Raw genomic sequence first — 22,176 nt, forward strand, 5'->3', positions numbered from 1 at the left:
ACGGTATAAATGCCATCTCAACTAGGCACATCCCCTAAAGGCAGAACCCCACACTGGGATACACACACTGGACATAACATAGAAACAAAGACTTTATGTAATGTAGACAGACTGGGGTATTGTATGCTGAGGTTCTGCCGGGACCTCGGTCCAAGATACAAAGAATGTGTTACTGTGGCTATGTGTGTGTGTGTGTATTAGCAGACAGAAAGTGGGGCATTCTGCGCGCGGGGGTCAAGTCAGGTCCTGGATGTTCTTCCTGTGTTAAACACTCACCCACTAACTCCCTCTCACACAGACACAAAATCATACTTCCACATTGCCTCTTGTAAGACGGTCTGTTACGCTGCCCATTTCAGCAGGATTACAGTCTTTGATTCTTAGCAGATGAAACGAAAACAAATATGGCACCAGCAGCACCCGACAGATGGAGGTCAGGCGTTCTGAAAAGTGATTTTGTGCAATGGATTTTAGAATGAACGTGCTCGTGCACACACACACTCACGCGCACACACACACACACATATATAACCACTCTCACATTTCTGAGCATTAGTAACTGTTAGTGCTGTGCCTCGTCAGCGGAGGGGGGTGAGCGTTTTTGGGATTGTCTCTGATGGCTCTGTCCCCCTTCTGAGACTCCAAGTCATCCCCTCTCTCTGTCGCACATTTTCCCTTCATACACACGCATACACGCTTACCCAATCTCTCCATCCATCCTGGAAATACTGATGAGAGACCGTCAAAAAACACCAGAGCCATTTTCATTTTTTTGTAATGGTAAAGAGAAGGTCAGTGTTCTCATCGTCTCCCGCGGCAATGCTAGTCTGTCTTTCGCTGGCACCCACACACACACACACACACACACACACAGGGAAAAGATCACAGCCTTGGCAAGGCAAAAGAGACACAAGAAAGCCCCAGTGTACAGTTGCTAGGGGTGGGAGTACATGAAAAGCTACAGGCCTAAACTCTTAAGACTCTTCAGTGTTTAATGTGCAAAGTGATGGGCGAGCAAGTGGCTTGCATTGTAGTTTGTTTCTTTTTACTTGAAAATCTAAGCAGTGTTTATGGCATGCGTATTCGTTTTTTCTCTTCTTGTCTTTCAAGGTGACATTAAATCACAGTTTTCACAAATCCTCTCCCCCTTGCCACCTCTTCATGACCGAGAGGCCTCTCACAGAGATGGCTCTAATTAAAAGTGGACTCTGTGAGCTTTCCTGGTTGGATGGAGGTTGCTGTGCTGCCAACACAGGACAATCCAATCCATCGCTGCTTGCTCTAAAGCTGTTACCTGAGCAGCATTGAGCTAATAAACACTGCCGGGTAGCGGGGGGAGGATCGCTTATCTGGTTCTTTTTAGTTCTGTCTTTATATTCACTCCATTGGAATCAGCCATGATGCGCCTTCCTGGCCGTGGCTCTGTACCTTGACGAACGGGACAGATTTAAATAACTTAAAGCACCTCTGCTCAGACCTAATCACCAACCACACTTTAATCAACCCCACTGTTCCCGTCTTTGCTTCTTAACATTTTCTATGTGATGGAGTGAGGCAAGGCCAGATAGAGGCATTTAAATGTAAGTGCTGGCAGGCTAATCTCTTCAAGTCCACCCTCCATTGCTTTCATTACTCCACTGGGGTGTGCGTTGTTTTCGTTTCTTTCAGGTCATTCCCTTTGATACTGCAAGTACAAAAGTGATTTCTGGCAATGTGAAAGACTACAATTGGCCCCAGTTTCAGGACCGAAATTGCTTAACCCTCTGTGAGACAACTCAGGCTGTGAAGTATAGGATGTGAATATGCTTTGTAGTACATCAAATAGAGATCAGGCTCTCAGGCTTGTCCTCTATCTTCTATACAGGCTATCATGTCGATAAAGACATGATATGTTAATTGGTCTACAGAGATATGTAAAAGTCCTCCCTCACTTTTTCCCCAAATTGTGGCATTTACGTCATTATCTATTTAGCCGAAATGTTACTGAGATCCCAAGAGGATAGCAAGTGAGATCATTTCTCCTGGCATGGTTATGAAACCCCCCCCTCCCCAAAAAAAAAAAAAAAAAAAAATTCTTTGCCTGCAGCAAACAAACACAATAAATACAGTTTTTTAAGTGATTATTTTTTGTGGTGGCCGCCCAAAGCTCTCCCAACATTCAGTAAAATTGAAAATGTTCAGGGGGACATCGGCACATCGGCAAAGCCAGCCGCAGAAGACTGCAGAAGAAGAAGAAAGCAATGATGCAGACGAGAGAAGGGTGCAGGTGATGACCGTTTTTGCACTAATGATGCTGTTTTTTTTTTTTTTGTTTTTTTTTTGTTTTTTTTTTTTTTTTTTTTTTTTTTTTTTGTTTTTTTGTGTTTTTGTGAAAAAAGTTATTATATTTATATATTATATATTTATGTTCAAGCATGAATTTGTTATTTTATTTATGTATATTATATTATATTATCTTATCTCATCTTATCTATCAATCACAGCCTATAGGCACCTAGAGCAGCGGTTCACGTCTTTCCATTTGGTGTCATAGTATTCAGCACAGAGGATGACTCAACCCTCTGCACCTGTCATCTTGTCTGTCCATCCACTTTTCAGCGTGTCACACAGAGTTTACGACACAGATGCTCTAGCAGTTGGAAGACTGGAACATCTGTGGAGCATTCCTGTTCAGACCCTGGTGTCCTGAGCTCCAGTGTGCACCAGGAACTGATTAAAGGAAGGTGAGAAGGTGAAAGTAGCAGGTTTTAAAGGCTGGTGCCAACTTTATTAAACATGTCTCTGTAGCAGTATTTCAGGGCCCTTTGAACAAGGTTTATTTATGGGATTCAGTGTGCAATCAACATCTCACAATTCAAAAAACAATGACCATGGACACCTTGCCCTCCTCTCCTCACCCAGCATTAGTCTGTGTGTTTATGTGTGTTCAAAGGTTGTATCCTCCCCATCCATTAACTTTGTAAATCGATGTGCTAACTATAGTATAGTCATGTTTCTGTCCTTTTTCATGGACTTGATGAAGTATTACAGAAAACTAAAGGGGAAAGGCACAGTTTAGATAATCTCAGTATCACAAATGTATTTCCACTGATTTGAGGTGTCTTATAATGTTGCTAAAGGAGAAATAGAAAAGCGCATCAATTATGTACCTATTGTAGACTTGAAGGGTGGCTGGTAAAAGAGTTTTTTTCACTTTAAGACTGAATAATGAAATAGAATTATTAAATGGAAAATGTAATACCTTTACATTTTAATAGCATAATTTAAATGCAAATTTATTTAATCACTTAATGAATTTTTTTTTTTAATATATCCACTTTAAAATGTATTATGATTAACTTCTGAAAAAGTCTACAGTTAATCGAGTGGCATCCACAATACCTAACCATTAAGTCAATCTGATGCGGCCATATTATGCATTGCATATTTTATGGGCTTTTGCCCATTTTATGCAACATCTGAGTTTGCTTAGCAATTGGTTTCAAATACACTTGTTAGTAACACAATATTGAATCATCAGCAAGATTTATAGACTCTCTATCAGCTCTCTACTGAGATAGACAGGCTAATATTCAGTGTATGAAGCAGCATGAGACCAACCTCTTAGGGGTAGTGTGAAGACCCCCCCCCAACCCCCCACCCTCAGCACACAAAGAGGAGACAGAGTTGGCCTGGGTAATTGGGATAATAATTATTTCTGCATTTAGTGCCAGCTGGGTGCCGGAGAAGGTCAGGGAACAGCATGAGGACAGGCTTATCTCCATGTTGGTGCTGGCTTCCATATGGCAGCAGACAATAGGAAAGGGCCTTGGCCCCGGACACAGCAGCATGGCACAGGACTGCTCCCACGGACAAAACACAACAACACACCGCTAACCACGGTGGGTCTCAGAACTGCCACACAGGCTGGCTAGCTGAAGGACTGGCTGAACAGTAGTGGACTGACAATAAAGGACATTTGAGAGACGGAAGAGGGAAAGAGGCAGAGACATGTGGAGGGAATGGAAAGAGCGCAACAGAAGGACATTAAGCACATGAGAGTGAAAATAGCCATTTCTATAAAGTTAATATCATGAACTTGTTGCCTTTAAGTCCTTTTCTGATTCAGGACACAAATAGATCTGTTCTGGCCTGAATGGAAACAATGAGAAAGGCTTTTGTTATTTATGAAGAGGACTTTGACCCCTCTATTGAAACTCTACCTTTATGCATGGTCCTGGTAAAGGCTCGAGGCTTGGTTAAAAGTCTCCTTTTTTTTTCTCCCCATTCGGCTCCTTATTCCACCGCCCCTTCGACCTTACTGTTCACGGGGTTACCATGGCACCAAAACCCCCATAGCAACCCAGCCCGAGCATCATAAATCAGATTTTTACTGTGTAACACTCCTTTTAATCTCCGTCTATTGACGGCTTTATTTGATTCCGTCTCTTTAGCGGGCTTTCAGTGGTAAGTCCATCCTGACAAGAATGCTGGGGTGTGTGTAATCAAGTGTATATGTGTGTCTGTATGCATGTGTACAGCGTGAGAAAATGCCTATAGCAAAACAATGTTGTCCAACGCTCCTTTGAACCCCCTGTATGCATATTTGTCAGTTTGAGTCTCCCAATGTCCCCTTCCATGCGTGGTGACTTTTGAAATGTTTTTAATGAGTGGTTAATCCCCTACCAGGCTCCAGTATTACCTAACTTTCCTATCCAAATGAGGAGGGGAGTCTATTTTTTCTCCCTTCTTCTGTGTTTTTATTTTTTTTATTTTTTTTATGTGACTTAATTTAATTGAAAGGGAACTTGGCAGTGTCCAGGCAGATTCATTACTTATTCATAAAGTGACTTTGTTTCTGTGCAACCTGTTAATCAGAGCGTCGCTGCAAAGAACACGAGCCAACAAAACCCCCTCCCGATGCCGCCATCAAACTTTAATACGACTCACTGACTCATCTCCCAAACAAACAGCAGAGGTGAGAGAGAAGTGCCCTGATAAGACAGAGATGGGCTCGGGTGAACAAGAGAGGAGTCAGTGCACGACTGAAACGGTTAAAGCGTCTGCGCTGGTTGACCCACTGCTCCAAGGGCCATTTCAGTAACTGTCCCATTGATCTGCAAGTAAATGGATGAAATGGCTCTGTAATAGCAGGAACCTCTGGCTCTCAGCAGCAGCTGTCCATCTCAGACATTATAAGTTATGATCGATGAGGTGGCCATGTGAAATCAGACACTGAGATTGGGTAGTTGTGAGTCTCCCTGAGAGAGTAATAGTGCGTATGTGCGTGTATGTGTGTTGATAGTTTGTTTTTCATGGTGTGTAATGATTTATACTTTTGAGTATGTACAGATTAATCCTGGTTTGAGGATCCTGCGTGAGTTAGAACATGTTTGTCAGTGAAATGTATGTGTATGTGTGAAGGGGTTTCTACTGTGTTTCCAAATCCACGCACCTCTAAAGCTCACTTTTTGCAACGATTTATCTCATTAATTTAATCTGTACAAAAACCAAAGTGTAAAAATGGAGACGTTAGGAATAAGTGCAGGACCAGTCTTTGACAGGAGCAGTGACTTCCACCTTTTACATTCAGATTTTTTTTACAAATTAAAGAAAAAAAGAAGAAAAAAAGTATAACGTGTTAATTCAAAAATTTTAGAGGTCCTGCTAACGCCACTGAATCAAATCTTGTGTGAGAGTGAGAGCAGAAAAGACAAGAGAAACGCAAGGCAGCCTGACTATATGATGATTGTGATGCAGGATTGTGATCGTGAAGGGCTGTTCAAGTTCCGTCTGTCTCTTTCTTTCGTTCTGTCTGGGCTATTGAGAAGCAAAGTAAAGGTCTAGAGTTCATTATCAGACATTTTCCTCTTTAAGGAGACAGCAACCAGGGCATGTGGCAAGTTGTCATTACTTCCAAGGCTGTCACATAATCTTTGCCCACTTACATCCCAGACTCAGGGACCTGGCTTGTCTGGAGTGGGCCTGTCTCATGTATCTATTACCACTCTTCACAGGAAATTAATCTGAACGTGTCTATAGAGAAATCGCCATTTCAAGCCATTAGCAGTTTGTTGTGCAATGTCGCCATTACTGAAATAAGCTGAGCGGTGGAGAATGGACTTGGACTTACTTGAGCAATATCCAACTGATGTTACATTAGTATTAGCAATCGGTAATCAGTAATTAGTAATCAGACAGAATCGGACTTCACTCAACTTCATCCGCCTCTCACAAGAAAAGTTCAGGATGAGCCACACACACATACAAGAACATAAGCATGCACGTATAAAAGCTGCAGAAGAGGAATGAAATTAATCCATTCAACAGTTTTATGGCTTATCTTTATAGGATGTGATTGGATTTTAAGGATTTTCCAATTGATTCCAAAGTAAACACTGACATTTAGTCATGCATCAAGACAAATCTGCCAATGAATAGTGTCAGTCAGCTGTTTTATTTGATTGGACTGATTTTTTATTTATTTTATTTTTTTTTGATACTCCACAGTAAAGCCACTACATTCTTGGTTGGAGATTACGTTTTCTTTCACTCCCTATAAAATGGTCTAATCTCAGAAGTAAAAAAAAGTGTGTTGGGGGATACCCAGTTCCTCCCACTACCGAAGTTAAGGTGAATTTTGGAAGCTAATTTAATTTTTAAATTTTTTTTTTTTTTTTTTTTCGCCGTGGCCACCACGCCCTGCTTTGGAGGTCGCCGTTCTGTGAGCGCTGGCCAATTGGCAACCACTGTTTACTGCTACCAGCTGCTTTGCTCATTGAAGTGGTTGCCTCTCTTTTACACATCAATCTACTTTCTCTCTCTTTTCTCCCCTCTCATTAATCTTTACAAGAACCCTGAGTATGGCATAAGTTAAGCTTTGCCATATTAACTGCCCTTGAGGCCCGTTAAAGCTATTTTTGGGATCGCCTTGGTTTTGATTATACTATCACATAAGTGTAGATACCACTTGTTGAGCTAATCTCATTCTTTTCCTCATTAAGTGTCTCTGGAGGGTGATGGATTGGACTTTGGTGGGAAGTGTGCAGATGGCAGATTCTTGGGATGTTAGGTGTTGTTGGTGAAAGACTAGGAAGGGTGGACTCCAGTCTCTTGTCTTACTGAAGGTATTCGTTTTAAGTCTCTTTAATGATGTTTTTCTCAGTTGACCCAGTGTCCTTCAGACACTGCCGTGCCGTCAGAAGTTTCAAAAGCCCGCTCTCTTGACCTTCTCCCTGTCTTCTTAAGAAGATCACGTTGCTAGTGCCTTAGAGGAAAAGGGGAAGGGGGCTGGACTGTTTAAAGGTGATAATGGTCTTTAATCTGCACCAGTGATGATTTATCCACTCCCGACCAGCCTCACAAACTTACTTTAAAACACGAAATAGAAACTGTCACCTATTACCAGCTCATTGCTCATTTCTTTGAATTTCTGAAGGTGCGGGGTAAAAGCAAAAGCAAGAGCAAGAAAAAGATAGAGGGGGATAGAGAGGAGGCAGGGGAGAATTCATCTTTCCTTTTTTTTTTCTTTGCAAAGCCACCAGAGCTCCAATCCAATTTGCCAATTTTGTGGAGTTATCCTTAAGCCTGTCAAATGCACAGACAGGGAAAGCTGTCACTTCTCATATGGTCATATGGTCACAATCAACACTCGAGTTATTTATAGGTCTCATCCTTCACACATTAACTACTACATTGAGCCACATACGCAGACACCTCACTACACTCTGAGACCATAAGAGAGCCAATTTACTCATTCAGTATCACCTCTTTACTGTCCTTTAAGCTACTAATAACATTTTATTATAGAGCATACAGCTGTTGGAAATTTTTTAATGGATCCACCTTCAGTCAGTTGGTTATGGTCTTTAACAGTCCTTAGCAAGTCACACTCCCTTACCCAGGAACACATAAAAGGATCAAAGATGTAGAAAAAACTCATTTTCTCTTGATAGTCTAATTTTCTGCAGTTACACAATAGTATCAAAACTACTAATTATATATTCAGGTAAGTACTGTACACATTGCAGCTTTAAATTAAATGCTAAAGAGGATGGTAAATAACGGGGTATCTGCTTGCACTTAGTGTGGGAGGAAGGCTAATTAAATGTGCTTCAGATATTTCTGTCTCCGTTCGGACTAGCCACTCAGTTCTCAAATACCAACAGGGCAATTATTGCTTCATTTCCATGGCATGGCGTGTGACTCTGTGTGTGAGTGTGTGTGTTTTGTCATACCTGAAGGATCTGTGTTAAGTCAGCAGTTTGAGCATTTCCAAAGACCTCTATTGTTCTCAGCTCTATTGAGAGTTCTCCACACACTGGCCTATAATTAAAGGGATCACTCCCACTTAATGCTTTTGTTCTCATGCCCCTCACCCACTGTAAACTGGAGATTAGGGATAATGAGCATTTTGTGCATATATGTGCCTATGCCTGTCTGTTTATGCAGGCGGATGTAGTGACAGTATCCTAATTTAGCTTTGACTCACTGGTGCGTTCATTCACACATCAGCCACCACGGTCGCCATCTGTGGACAAACCCATGACCGCTTGGGGGTTAATCCTCTGTGGCTTGTCTGGGACTCTGGGAGCACCACCACAAGTGTCGTCCATTCCTAACACCACCTGAAGGTGACAGTGTTTTGTCATCAGTGCCTTTCAGCTCCGTTCACTTAAAGGGCAAACTAAACCCCCAGTGCCAAAGTCAGCCACCTAACCAGGCCTGAATAATTCTCTTGGACATTACAAGGTGAATTAGGAGCTTGGCTGAGTGCTTTGCTGTGTCAAATTTAAAATGTGGCTCCATATAGGTTTTTTGCCTATGAACATGTAGCCTTGCCAAAGGGGGCAAATGTGTTATGAGATAAAATAACACGAGAAGTACTACAGTATCTCGCTTTTCTCATCCCTGTGATGTCCACTCCAGGTTCCTCTCATGAAACTGAGAGACGCTGCCCTTCTCTCACCTCCTATACCTCTCCCTCTCTTCACAGTTCTGTTTTGTCTGACTCAGAAGCAGTTTAGTCGGAGGATAAAAAGACATTACAATCTGATCTGGTGCGCGATAACAGCTCACATTTGTGGAGTCCAATAATGACCTGCACATAAAGACAGGCAGAAACACTCAACTTCTGCGTGTAAAATGCCAAAAACTTTTCCTCAATGATGGAATATCGTCCTCATTAGCTGTCCGTTGAAAGGCGTGAAGAAACATTATCAGATCTCTGTGTGCTTGCTGAAGCCCAGGGCCATCTTAAGTTTCACTGGTTCAAATCCCCGTTGCCAAGAAGAAACAACAGGACGGGACTGATTTTAGCTAAAAAAAAAAGACCACTGAGTCCGACTTTAGCCGCTGCCTCTGCTGCTAGAGGAGGGGGTGTTTGTGCATAATCATGAGTGTGAACAGGGAACACTGCCACTGTCACTGTATTGCAGACTTAAACGTTTGTTACAGCTGACCTCATAGCCTTTGGTTAGGCTGAATCTGGAAAGTTATAACCTTCTAAATGTCGGGGGGGGGGGCAGAGACACTCTAAGATGATCTTTGTCCTCGCTACAGTGTCACAAGATCAGCTTTTGGAATATATGAGCATATTCTGCACTAAAAAAGGATTCAAACCAGTTCCCATGTAGTGTTGTATGTTGACTTTGCTCTTCTCCAAATCCTGTTATACTTGACCGGTTCTGCACCCAGAAGTCTTTTGCATGCTTTGAGTATTGACTGATAGTGCTCCTGATAAGCATGTCGGTCACAGGGGAAGTGGTGGCCTGTGGTCACGATGATAATTGAGATGATAATCACAGCCGAAGAGTTTTCGCGTGCGTGCGCGTGCGTGCGTGTGTGTGTGTGTACGGTGGTCGTAGTGGTGGATTAAGGGGGCGAGGGGCTCCCAGCTGTCACAGGGGCTTTTGATTGATTGATGCCTGATGTAAGATGATGGATGTGTACTCACATTAAGCCGAACGACGGCCATGCCAAGTGCGCCGCTGCTTGAGCAGTTTAAGGCAGCGTTACGGCTTCATTAAGAGAGAGAGAGACGCTGTGACCATAGATCATGGCGGTGACAGGCCAACATTATGTCTGGCTGGGCTGATAATGATGTCATGAATGTGAGGGTCAAAGGTTGAAAGGGGCATTAACATATGTAAGGTTCCCGGAGGTTGATGGGTGATAGCAGTCAAAGGCAGAATTTCTTCTTCAAGTATTTGAAAATGTGACTTTATGGGCAGGTACAAAAGCATGGCAACATTGTAAAAGACACACAGGACTGGTGGCTTTGACGTGAATATGTTTCACGTGCATAAAGACTGAATAAAAAGAAGACCCTTAAATAGTTAACAAAAACAGCCCGCAAACAATTGTGCACTAGAATAAGGATACTGTAGTTTTGTTTTTATGGTAATTTTTGTATATTCTGTTTTGTATAAAATTAGATTTTAAGAGTTTAATTGTCTGTCATGCAAATCACTTGTTGGTATTTATGATCCATTGTAGCCATTATGTAAAAAGATAGGAGACAAATGATTGTAAGCGATGTTATGTGAACATTAATTAGTGTTTTTAGCTCTGACTCTTTTATTTTTGTCCTTGTAGTCTGCCTCTTTTTGTCTCCCCATTTATCAGTATATGCCAACCTCTTGACCTTCACAATGATTATTACACAACACTGATAGCCTAAACTGAAAGGATGCTGCCATCTTCATTTTTTTTTTTTTTTTGCTCGTCTGTCTGAATGACCATTACTAAAGGTCACAACCTCTGAAATCCTCCCTCTTCCCTCTTTCTGGCTTTCAGAGGAGGGCTCCAAGACTTAATCCAGTAATGGAGAGTACAGGAGAGCCGCCAATACAGGACACCAGGGGATGGTAAAGAGGGGGAGGGGAACGGGGTAACAGCTCCCCTCTTCTCCTTCCATTCCCTCCCCTCTTTTTTCTTTACCTCCATCCATTCCCTAGAAGTACCCCCCCCACGCCACAGCCCCCTTCCCTCTCCTCACCACTTAAAGCTTGGACCAGCTGTGCCAGGAGCAAAAAAATCATTGGAATCCATCTCTTTAATTCTGCCTTATTACACCCAATACCAATATTGTTATTGTTTAAAGTGGCCTTGGCTCTAGCCCGGCTCTGACGGACGGGCGTCCCACCGCGCCTCTCTTGTTAATTATGTACAGAGGAAGTAGCAGCGGCACGGGGGGTTGTGGAAGAGAAGACTTGGGGGCTGCTTGTGTATGGGACAAGAAGGAGGGCTACGGAGGCCTGGCATGAATTATTTACCATTGAATCGTGGCTTGCCCGCTGAGCGCCATCAACTGACATTTGGAAAGGGAGCGATCGTCTGCATTCAGCACTGTGTGATTCTGTGCTGGCGTAAAATGAAATACTTTGTGGTGTGGGCCTTCCAGAATGAACCTGGGGGACCTCAGTGCCCTTATAAAAGGCAGGATATCTGCTTTGCTTGTTAGTTGCTAAAAGGGATTTTAAAAAATGGGTGCACATGTGAGCATTGAATGCCGCAGTAAAGAAGTAAACCTTCCAAGTCAACCAGTCCTACTGAAAATGATGCACCAGATGTCAAATGATACATTTCTAAATACATATGGCCCGTGCATGACCACAGCTTAGGCCCATTTGAAATCTAATATTAGCCTTTCATTATAGGTAGCCAGAGAGAATGTGTCACTCTAGCAACACGCTAGAATAGCAGCTGAGTAAGGGAGGGTCGGATGCGTGTGAGTATCTACATATGGAGCGATTCATCTGCTCATTCACATGCTGATATCTTTGCATATATTTGCATTAAAGGACCATACCAGTTTTTAATCCATTTATTACATTTTTATACACAACCAACAAGAATACCATAGTGTCACAGTTTTTTTTTTTGTTTTTTTTTATGTGTTTCTCCCACTGTGCAGGCAACCACTGGTTCTCAGTCATTACAGAATGGTATTATCACTTTGCAGAGACTAGACAGTGAACTCACGGAATGCTGTACACGCATAATAAACTTGTTGCTGCTTTTTTTTTTTTTTTGTCAAGTACACACCACTACATTGCATGGTAATGCGGCATAATTCGGGCTGCAAAAAAGAGAAGCTCAGACATTTAAGAGTCAAATGCTGCCTGGTGATTCATTCTTCATAAAAGTTTAGTGATTTCACAAAAATTTCAAGTCCTTGCAGGTTGATTTCAAGGCCATTTTAAAATCAGCAATCATTCTTAATTTGGAAATGATCTAAAGCTTGCATAAACCTGACCACATACAAACTACTGTGTGATTACAGCGCTGGGTAATCATAGGCGGTATTTTCTATGATGTACAAAGTACATGCAGTGTATGTCAATTTACCGCCAATTAAAATTTGAGATATTCTGAATAGCACACTGGATAATATATGATTATAGCTGATATCACCAACTTTTTTCATGTGAGTAATATTTCATCTTATTTTCTGGTTTTAAGCAGGGACTCACCTCTTGTCCCGTCTTTGAATTGCTTCCCTCCAATCTGTCTGTTTTCCTGCTACCGTGCTGAGGCAGTGGTACGCTGCGTTTGAAAAACTTGCCTGTTTGTGCCTCCCTAATAAGCTGCCTGTGGGCATTCCAACACGTGAGAGCAGCTGAAGGATGAGTCTCAAAATGCAAAGTTATTGGTAAGTGGAGTGGGAGGGAGAGTCTTGGCAGGATCTGCAGGATCACACAGCTGTTTGATGAGCTCAGCTGGACCTGGCTCGGCAGACTGGAGCTGTTTGTGAGACTCTTCTGTGGGACTGTATCTGTGGCAGTACACCAGTACTAAGAAACATGGATAAATAAGTGTCCCCATTTTCTCATTTTATCCTCCACATTTCAAAAACCTATTAAATTCGTTGGTTTTGCAGGTTTTTCTCCCTCTATGTTCCTTCCCTTTAATTTTACATCTGTTTACTAACTTTCATTATGCAGGTCATTTAACTTCAGGTGTGGCATCTATTTAAAGCTCGTGAGGTATCAGCACTTGGCTGGACAAACTCGTCTCAAGCTCCACTCGGCTCCTTCTTGTCTAAGTGCTGACAATCGTCTAGCCGGTGCTTTCACTAAATTTTCTAGCCCTCTCGGGGCTGTGGAGTGCTACTCAAAAGAAAAAACCTGCAAAGGTGACTTGTCCCTGCGGCATATCAGTCTCACTGGGCATTTATTTGAGGTGACCTAATGCAAAGCAATACAGCAACCAATTTCATATTTCATGGCAACAACCTATACTTAGACCAAATATTTTGGTGTCAGGGTCCATAAAAGAGTATACTGGAAATGAAAGTCATATAGTATACCCCCAGCTCACTTCTCCTTTGCCCTCTCAGTGTCTAGCTAGCTGATATCTCGTAAAAGCTGTCTTTAAAGCCTGATGGGCTCATAAAAGCTGAGCTAACCTGTTTGGGTGGATAATTTAGCCTATGGCCTTCACATGGCCTTATTTAAGACTGACTCTTCACTCTCCTTAACCTAAAGAGGAATGTTGACTCATCAGATGCCTCTGTTCAACATAAACCGCCATAACACTGCACAGCAAAGAGACAGGAAAGTTGTATTTGAAGGGAATTATTCACCCTGTTATCAAACTTGAGCTGCCACATGTGTCTTCATATTGTTTATATGAGGTCTGACGCTTTGTCTCATCACAAAGTGGCACTTTCTCTGATGTGTATGAATGCATGTGTGAGTGCGTGTTTCCGACTGTGTGAATTACATTACGCAGTCCTAGCCATACTCCCAGTCTACTGCTCTCGCTCACTCTCAGAGTGTGCGAGCACCTCTGATTCAATGGACTGGGATTAGGGGCTTTAACTTCAAAGTTCGTCTCTTTCTTCATCGAGGACGCAGCTGTCAGTCAGAAACTGCCTTGCTCCTTTCTTCCCAGAAAATATCTTGTTAGGTTGCCAGCCACTGAGGTGGAGAAAAAAAAGTTTGGGCACCCCTAGTCAAAATTTGTTACGATGAAATAGTTAAGTGGGTGGGAGATGAACTGATCTCCAAAAGCCATAAAGCTAAAGATGAAACATCATTTTCAACATTTTAAAGAAGATTAGTGTATTACTATATTTTTGTTTTGTACAAGTTCAGAGGGAAAATAAAGAAAGGAACACCAAACAAACATTTGGGCACCCCAAGAGATTTAAGCTCTCAGATCATTTTTATCAAGGTCTCGGACCTTAATTAGCTTGTTAGGGCTATGGCTTGTTCACAGTCATCATTAGGAAAGGCCCGGTGATGCAAACATTTCAAAGCTTTATAAATATTCTGACTCCTCAAACCTCGTCCCAACCATCAGCAGTAATGGGCTCCTCTAAACAGCTGAGTAGCACTCTGAAATCTAAAATTCTTATAAAAGAGCTGAAGATGAAAAGAGGATGGCTTCTACGATAGGATAATGATCCTAAACACCCCTCAAAATCCACAATGGACTAGGTCAACAGGTGTAAGCTGAAGGTTTTGCCATGGACCTCACAGTCCACGACCTAAACATCATCAGAAAACCGGGAATAGACCTCAGAAGAGCAGCGCATGACGGCAAGAAGTCCAAAGAATCTCACAGATCTAGAAGCCTTTTGGAAGGTAGAATGAGTGAAAATCCCCCAAACAAGAACTGAAAGACTCTTGGCTGCTACAAACAGCGTTTACAAGCTGTGAAACTTGCCAAAGGGGGTGTTGTGGTATTGACGAAGCAGGGTGCCAAAACATTTGTTTCGGGCCCTTTTCCTCTTTTCTTATTTTGAAACTTTTAAGAGATGGAAATAAAAAAATTAAAATATTAAGGAAATGTGTCATCTTTAAATTTATGCCTTTTGGAAATCAGGTCATCTTTTACTCGCTTAACTATTCACAGCCCATACTTTTTCATGCCGCTATAGAGTCTATCATCCATTTTAAGAGAACATGCCATGTTAATGTTTTATGCTGTATGAAAGCATCTCAGTATCCCTCAAAGAAGCAACTCGGAAAAAAGGTTGCTCCTGCTGGATGCAAAGTGTGTTACACTAGATTTGATCTGATGCAACTCATGAGAGTTAGCAAAATGAATCGTGTGGAGTGTTTTTTTTAGAACGTACTGTACACTATACCTTGATATACAGTATGACCACATTCTTACAGTCAAAAATTTCAGGTATTTTTTCTACGGTAAAAAATACTTTTTGAACAGGGCTTCTGTAAATTGCATTCACTTCAAATGGACATCCATTAAGACCTCCTGTCTATCCCTCTGTCTGTCCTCCTGTCTGTCCTTCACTCGGAGTTAGAGCGGCTGCCATCCGCCTCACAAGATCAGTTGAGTAAGTGATATTTTCCGGACTTCACCTGAGCAGTAATTTTTTTTTTTTTTTAACCTTGCCACAACATTGCCTCAAGAAATATGATTGGTCTTTAGAGGGCCATCTCAGCGTCTTTCACTTTAGCACTGGAAGTTTTAAAACAACCAAAAGTACTTTCAGTTCCTCTTTTTTATAGAAAAGGTTACACCTGTTTCCTTATTACCCAGGAGTAATACATCTGAGCAGCACAGCACGCAGAAACAAAAGTGCCGTAAATCTCTTTGGAACCGAAGCCGTAAAAGTTTTCCAGTGAAACGGCAGGGCAGAAGGTATTGACGGTGTCTTTGAGGTGTACGCGCCTCTAAGGCCAAGTCCTCACTTGCACCTGTATTTTGACCACCCCTCAAACAGAAGAATGAGAGAGAGCATGAATGAATAAAATGTTTAGAATGTAATGACCTAAGAACAGTGATTGTAGCACGTGTCTTCGGGGTAATAAAGCAAATTGGGGTGAAGTTGAGCCAGACAGGGTGGCAGGCTGTATAAGGGACAAAGAGAGAACCAGAGAACGGCCGCTTTTCTTCATTTTCTATGAGCTGTATTTCCTAGTGGACGGCCCCCTGTGACTCCCTTCAGGGCAGAGCTGTTTCTTCATTTCTCACACTAGGGAAACGGGAGGTGAACGGTACACCAGGGGCCGGCCATGCTGGACAGTGTGTCGGAGGGAGCAGCTCCACAGGCATTGCTGCATTCCCTTGCTAATCAGAGCTCCATGTTCCCCAGTCACGTCACCAACATGGCCTAGGCAGGCATCGCAGATGATGGCCTCCGAGGTCCCCCAAGGACCCCATATGGGCTGCTTTGGATTCTGAAAGGAACCACGAATAGACAAGCACACACACACACATTCACACACAGTTCAACAACAGCAAGAGCTCCCATCTAGAAGTGGGGATTTTAACTGGCGAGGCGCCACTGTCGGTGCATCAGTCACAGGAGGACATGGGTGAAGTCAGAGCCTGACAAATCCAGGGTATTATCAGGTCTTTGTCCAGCCTGCAGCTGTCACTTACCAGGCTAGTGGGAGAGAATGAGGGGGACAGAAGGGAATTCATGACCTATCCCTGTAACCACAGAGGAGGACCGAGACATTCAGAGATAAGGCATATGGTAACAAAAAGTGAAAAATGAAGGAGAGAGATGAGGCGAGAAAGAAGATATTTTTTTAAGATAGGAAAGTTGAGAAGGAAGGAAATGCCAGGAGAAGGCTACAATATGTGCTTCAACTGCTTTCATTTGATTGCGACAAAAATCATAGTAGATTGGTCGATATATACTGATTTCCTCTGAAGACTAAAAAAAATGATTTATCTTTGTCCCTCTCCCATTCAAAAATGACCAGCAGTAATGCCTATCTAATCTTTTTCCATCATCGCGGTAGGTCCCAAAGGCTGTCCATCTCCCCAAAAATGCCTCATCTTTCTGTCTTTGAAATAAATGAAAGTCCACAGGGCAATGGAATAAAAATGAGCTAAGCCTTTGACTTGATACAGGATTGCCAAAGGGTCCAAACATAAGAAGCCTGCCCCTTCATCTGCTGCTGTGTGGAGATACTGGGGCCGGAGCAGGAAACCAGATAATCTGATAGAATTTCAATCAACAGTGATCAGATAAGAAATAACAGACTGCCTGATTTTAAAGTCAGACTGAAGCCCCAACAGTTCAGCCTTTTTCACTTTAGTTGGAAATGAATAAGTCTGAATAAGAACTCCTGTCAAACTTCATCTCTTGGAATTTTATCTCCAGAATGATCAAACTCTGCTGTTCCTATTCTGATGGCTGCGGCTGACCCCTGACCTTAGGTATGCTCATTTGACCCATGTTACACTCTCAGTGATTGGATTGCTTTTTTATTGCCCAGTGGCAGTTTTTATAGGGCATGCCAAGACTCAACATGGCTTTGATCCACTAACAGAAGCAAATAGGGGGGACTGTGGCATAGTATGCATCCTTGGCCTAAGCCCTGTGGTGTATGAGACATCTGCCAAATACTCCTGGATCAAAGGATGACTATTACACAGACAGGCGTCCACAAAACCCCGACTGCCGCTTTAGAGGGCTCATGACCCCTGTCAACGGGTCAGCTTAAGAACACAGGTGGCGTGGAGGTCACACATATGTATGCACATAGACACATGCTACTGCATACTGCTCCGTCGTAGTCTGTTGCAAAACAAAAGCACTGATAAAGGAACTCCTGTATAAGTTGTGACACTGTAAGGTCTTATGAATAAAACCTAAAAGTGGGATTCACTCACAAAGCTACTTTCATCACAAGTTCAGTAAGCTTGGGGCTTGTTTTTGTTGTTCTGTGTTATTTTCCTACTTCGACTATTTTCTTTAATCCTTTCTAAATAAGAAGAGGATGAGTTGGAACAGCAGCAAAAGGAAGAGGAGATCAGTAGAGAGTCTGTTGTTGTTCAGATGGGCCTGAATCCCTGTTTGACCTGACTCTGCATGCCAGCGAATTGACAGGTTCACCTCTGCCAATAAGCCTTCAGAATAAGCTTTCAGCCAAGCTATAAATACGGCAGCGGTGTGACTTTACTGAATACAAATGTCTGTAAAGTTAGGAGAAGAGAGACGGGGAAAGTGAGATAGTGAGAGTGTGTTCTTTGTGTCTCTTTCTACACCGATCGGCCACAACATTAAAACCAGTTACAGTGTGTGTGTGTGTGTGTGTGTGCGCCTATGTGTTGTAGTCTCTGTTACGTGGGGATGTTTTCATGCATTTCGGAGCAGCATTGCCAACCTGAGAGGCCAAGTGCTGACATTTCAGTCTGCGAACACACAAATGAATTTTGAGCAAATCTCATTATACAGGACAGAATTAAGATGCTGGCTGTGAAAATGTTGTAGCATATGGATACTTTATCTCCCCCATGTTTTTTAATTACTTTACAGGCAGTATCCTATTTTCCATTGACCCACATTTTAAAAAGAGGACTTTCAGAAGAAAAAACTGCACTGGAACTAAGCCCCGAAAGCTCATACGATAATGATGCAGACATTTTCCCTTACTCAAAAACATGTGGCTTATAGCAAAGTGATGAGCGTCGCTCCTTCATATTCCCTCCTATCCATCTGTTAGTTAGGGTAGGCAGGGGTGACATATCCATCCTGACTGCTGAGGTAATCTTCTGACATAAATTGCTACCAGTGTTTCCTCCGACCTTTTCTCACAGCTCTTTTTCTTCAGGCCCATCACAGACGTTGATGTATTCGGGGGGGAGTTGTAAACGGTGACACCTGATGCGTTGGCAACGATCATGCTGACTAATTACGCATTAAAGTGCCCGAGCATTGGAGGGCTCTCTGTGAAGGCAGCAGAATTCATCTTCGTTATGTATGGAGACAGGCCTTCTGCCGACTGTTGCAGTGATAGTGGGCCGCTTCTGATGCCTCTCTGTGCTTGATTCCTGCCCTTCCCCAGTGCTTAGCTTTCCAGCTCTTTTTTCTTACCATATGAACATATTTACACTGGAGAATTCCATGGAGTGCTTTCCAAGAATCCCATCAATTTGGTACCCCCGTGGTGGGTGGAGGACCAAGAGGAGAAGCCCCTACAGATAATCTAGATATAGCACAGGCCTCCTTTGAACTACCATGACAAATTCACCCCTACTCCCAACACATACTCGCAGCAATTTCCATTTGTAGCTCTTTGAAAAATATATTGAAGTGCTGTGCTGCTATTTCTTTAATTTGCTGGAGATCTTGTCTTCGCTCATCTTCTCCCAGTCCACACCCCACCACTTTATCCGCCACATACTGGAGCAGATCTTTGGTAATGCACAGGCCCTCTTTTTTGATGCTTTAGTGGGTGTGAGAAGGGCAATAGGTCTTGTTATGTAGTGAGTGTATATGGACTCAAGAGGTCTTGTTTATAGCCTGGATTGTGGCCCTTGTTCGGGATCCCCAGCTGGCTCCCACTGCACCCTCTGGTTCCTTTAGCCCAGTGGTGCATGTTTGAGATGCTGATGCTAGCACTGACCCTCCCTGGAGGGTCAAAGAGAAAAATTTACGAGGCTGTTTGTTTAGAGTCAGCCTGGTCTTCTCTTTGACCAGCCTCGGGGATTAAGCTAATTGCATGTATTGGACTTCCCAGATCTGTGTTTGGCGTGTTTCCACCCATAACAGCCTTGTCAAACCTCACTCTCAACAAGCAGGGACAATGGCCCTTACTGTATTTCAGCATATGTATTAGCAGTAGGAAACATGAAGAAAATTAATTCAGAATTGCAGATGTGTTTTTATTTTTTCTTCACAATTGCACGCTGTGAGTGTATGTACCCTATAACTAAGGCAAACACACTTGCGTTCAGCACATCTTCGGAGAGATCTAGAAACCTTTGCATTAACAAACAGATGTACTCCATGTGCATGTAGGGGGCTCTTTCTGAAGCTGATAATGGTTTCATACTCTTGTGTTACTTTTGTAGTTAAAATTAATAAAAACGTCAGTGGAATCTTTTCTTTTATGAGCCTAAAAATGTTGTCATAGATTTTCTACATATAATTAAATTTTTTAAACATTGCGCATGCTATTTAAGCAATGTCATCCAAATAGAAAGGAGACTTTGATTTTGCAATGAACAGTAATAGAAGGACTTCACAATCAGCCCACACCCAAAAAAGCATAAGCCACCTCACACCCCAGTGAGCCACTTAATTGCCCACACCCACATAAGTCTTAATGTACGCTCCCTGCACTCCCACACACATAAAGCTATAGGAATCAAGTGGAGTATAACTAATACAATTGATTTTGATCAGGCAATACGAATAACACGATAACCGTGTCTCGCCAAGTGCTACTCAGGGGCACACACTGAGATCCGTGCATCCTTTATGAGCTGCTATTTATTGTGCTTTTAATGACGCTTGATTGGCAGCATTTCCTAGTGTGCTTGTTCTAATCTGCAATTATCACTATAATTGTACCCAGAATTAGCCGGGCCCAGATAAGCAATCACTTCCACTGCTGGCAAGCCACCTGTAAGTGCTACTCCGGAGGACACGCACAATGACAGGGTCACCGATCCTCGTGTCAAGCCATGTCTCTCGTTACTCATCATTTCATACACCTGTACTTCTTGCCTCACTGGCGATTTCGGTTACTTCATCCTGGCTGACTTTGTTTCTTTCCCCTCTCTCACATGCTCCCATTTTCACTCAGCACCATACCCGAGACCACCCCGCCTACCTTTATCTCCCTTTTCTTCCATCCCACTCCCTACATCCCCGAGCTCCCATCCCCTCCCAGCACAAATTCCTAACCTTTGGTCACTTTCATCCTGTGGTATGCATAAATACAGGCCTATTATCATGCCGGTTGTCTCATCATAATTATGCATTTTGTCATGTGCTGCCTCTGTAGCTGCTGATAAAACGAGAGCCTGATTAAGCTGAAGGAAGGCTATTGATTCCTATTGACAGGCCCCTCAAAGCCCTTTAATGAAGGGGATGTAAATGAGGGTTTTCCACAGTGTTTAATGACTGCGTACCATAAAAGGCCAACATTCTCCTGCAGTCTAAAAGGGACATACATCGCTTACGATGGTGCACGGGGGACACTTTCAGTTATAAGGATGTTAAGGAGCAATGGATGGAAAGAGGGAGGGCAGGAAGAAAAAGCCGGCAGAGGTATGCGAAAGGGAATCACGACTGTCAGATCAAAGGGTCCTCCACACAATTTGGACAGGTGTTAGGGTGGTCAAGTGAATTATTCAAATATGAAAAAGCATCTGTGACAACATGCTAGCTAGAGTAATGTGCCAGGTGTTATTTCTGAGTGAGGGCTTGCTGGAAAATAACCGCTTGGTGTGCTATCTGGATTCAAATCAACTAGTCCCACTGTCTTACCTCCTGTGTCTTTCTTCCCCAGCAGTCAGCTGGCTCCCAGTAACCATGACCGGATACAAAAGCTGAGGCACGAGTTCCAGCAGGCCAAACAGGAGGAGGACCTTGAGGACCATCAGCACACCTACAGTTTCGACCAGTCCTGGGTGAGTGTCTTATAGGAGCCCCGCTCCAACAGAGCGGTGCTGAGCCACACAGACCCAGAAAGACATCCTCCAAAATTCCCTGCACTGAAAGCTCCAATAATAATTCTCCCTGATGCAGCGCTGGACACTCAAAATATCTCCAGAGCCACCAGCTACTTGCAGAACTTGGCAATCAATAAAGGAGAATCTCATTTGTGTGAATATTTACTTTTGACCTGACCTTACTTCAGTCAGAGTTGGGCACTACTCCACAACATGGCATAATAACATCATTGCTTCTTAGCAACAAGCAGTAACAAATCAATATTTCAGTATTTCACCATTTCTAGAAACCATATATGTTTTTGGAATTCTGTCGACGTTTATCGCTATTACCCAGTTGATTCGATCAAATACACAGCAGATGAAAATGTTCCAGTAAATTTTATTCTTTCTGACCGATGTTAGAGATAGAAAGTGAGAGAAAAAAAAAAAAAACCCCGGAGCACAAATGCAATTTGCTTCCTTCATCATTCCCAGGAGAAGATGTTTAGTTACATCTGCAGACTACAGTTAAATAGTGTCATAAATTCTTGCAACCAGGGACAAAGATAATAACAATGTTACTTAAAAGAAATTCATAAACATTGACATAACACAGGATGAAGCCCAGAACGCCATCTACGTTCGTCTGACACTGCCATCCTTTTGGACCGTCACTATCCGACTCATGTCACTAAAACTATTTCTCTGACTAATTGGTATTTTCGGGGTCCAACCTTGGGAAGAAATTGCTAATTACTCATCTCTGTCTGTGCCCTTTCTATCTTGGAAATATGGCAGGAAGGCGGAGAGGAAATT

At 42.7% G+C, this 22,176-nt stretch overlaps 1 protein-coding gene across 4 annotated transcripts in view; it reads left to right on the forward strand.

Annotated features, from left to right (window-relative positions):
• Window positions 1–22,176, forward strand: part of LOC120790065 (partitioning defective 3 homolog) — a 320,005-nt gene that overhangs the window by 284,776 nt on the left and 13,053 nt on the right. For 3 of the 4 annotated variants that reach the window (XM_040127340.1, XM_040127335.1, XM_040127336.1), the window contains one exon: window positions 21,216–21,336. In XM_040127340.1, the coding sequence (XP_039983274.1) occupies window positions 21,216–21,336 (121 nt within the window). The remainder of the gene's footprint in view (window positions 1–21,215; window positions 21,337–22,176) is intronic. The other variant, XM_040127337.1, reaches the window with a different exon arrangement.

This window comes from Xiphias gladius, chromosome 5, assembly GCF_016859285.1.
Source record: "Xiphias gladius isolate SHS-SW01 ecotype Sanya breed wild chromosome 5, ASM1685928v1, whole genome shotgun sequence".
Classification (NCBI taxonomy): Eukaryota; Metazoa; Chordata; class Actinopteri; order Istiophoriformes; family Xiphiidae; genus Xiphias; species Xiphias gladius.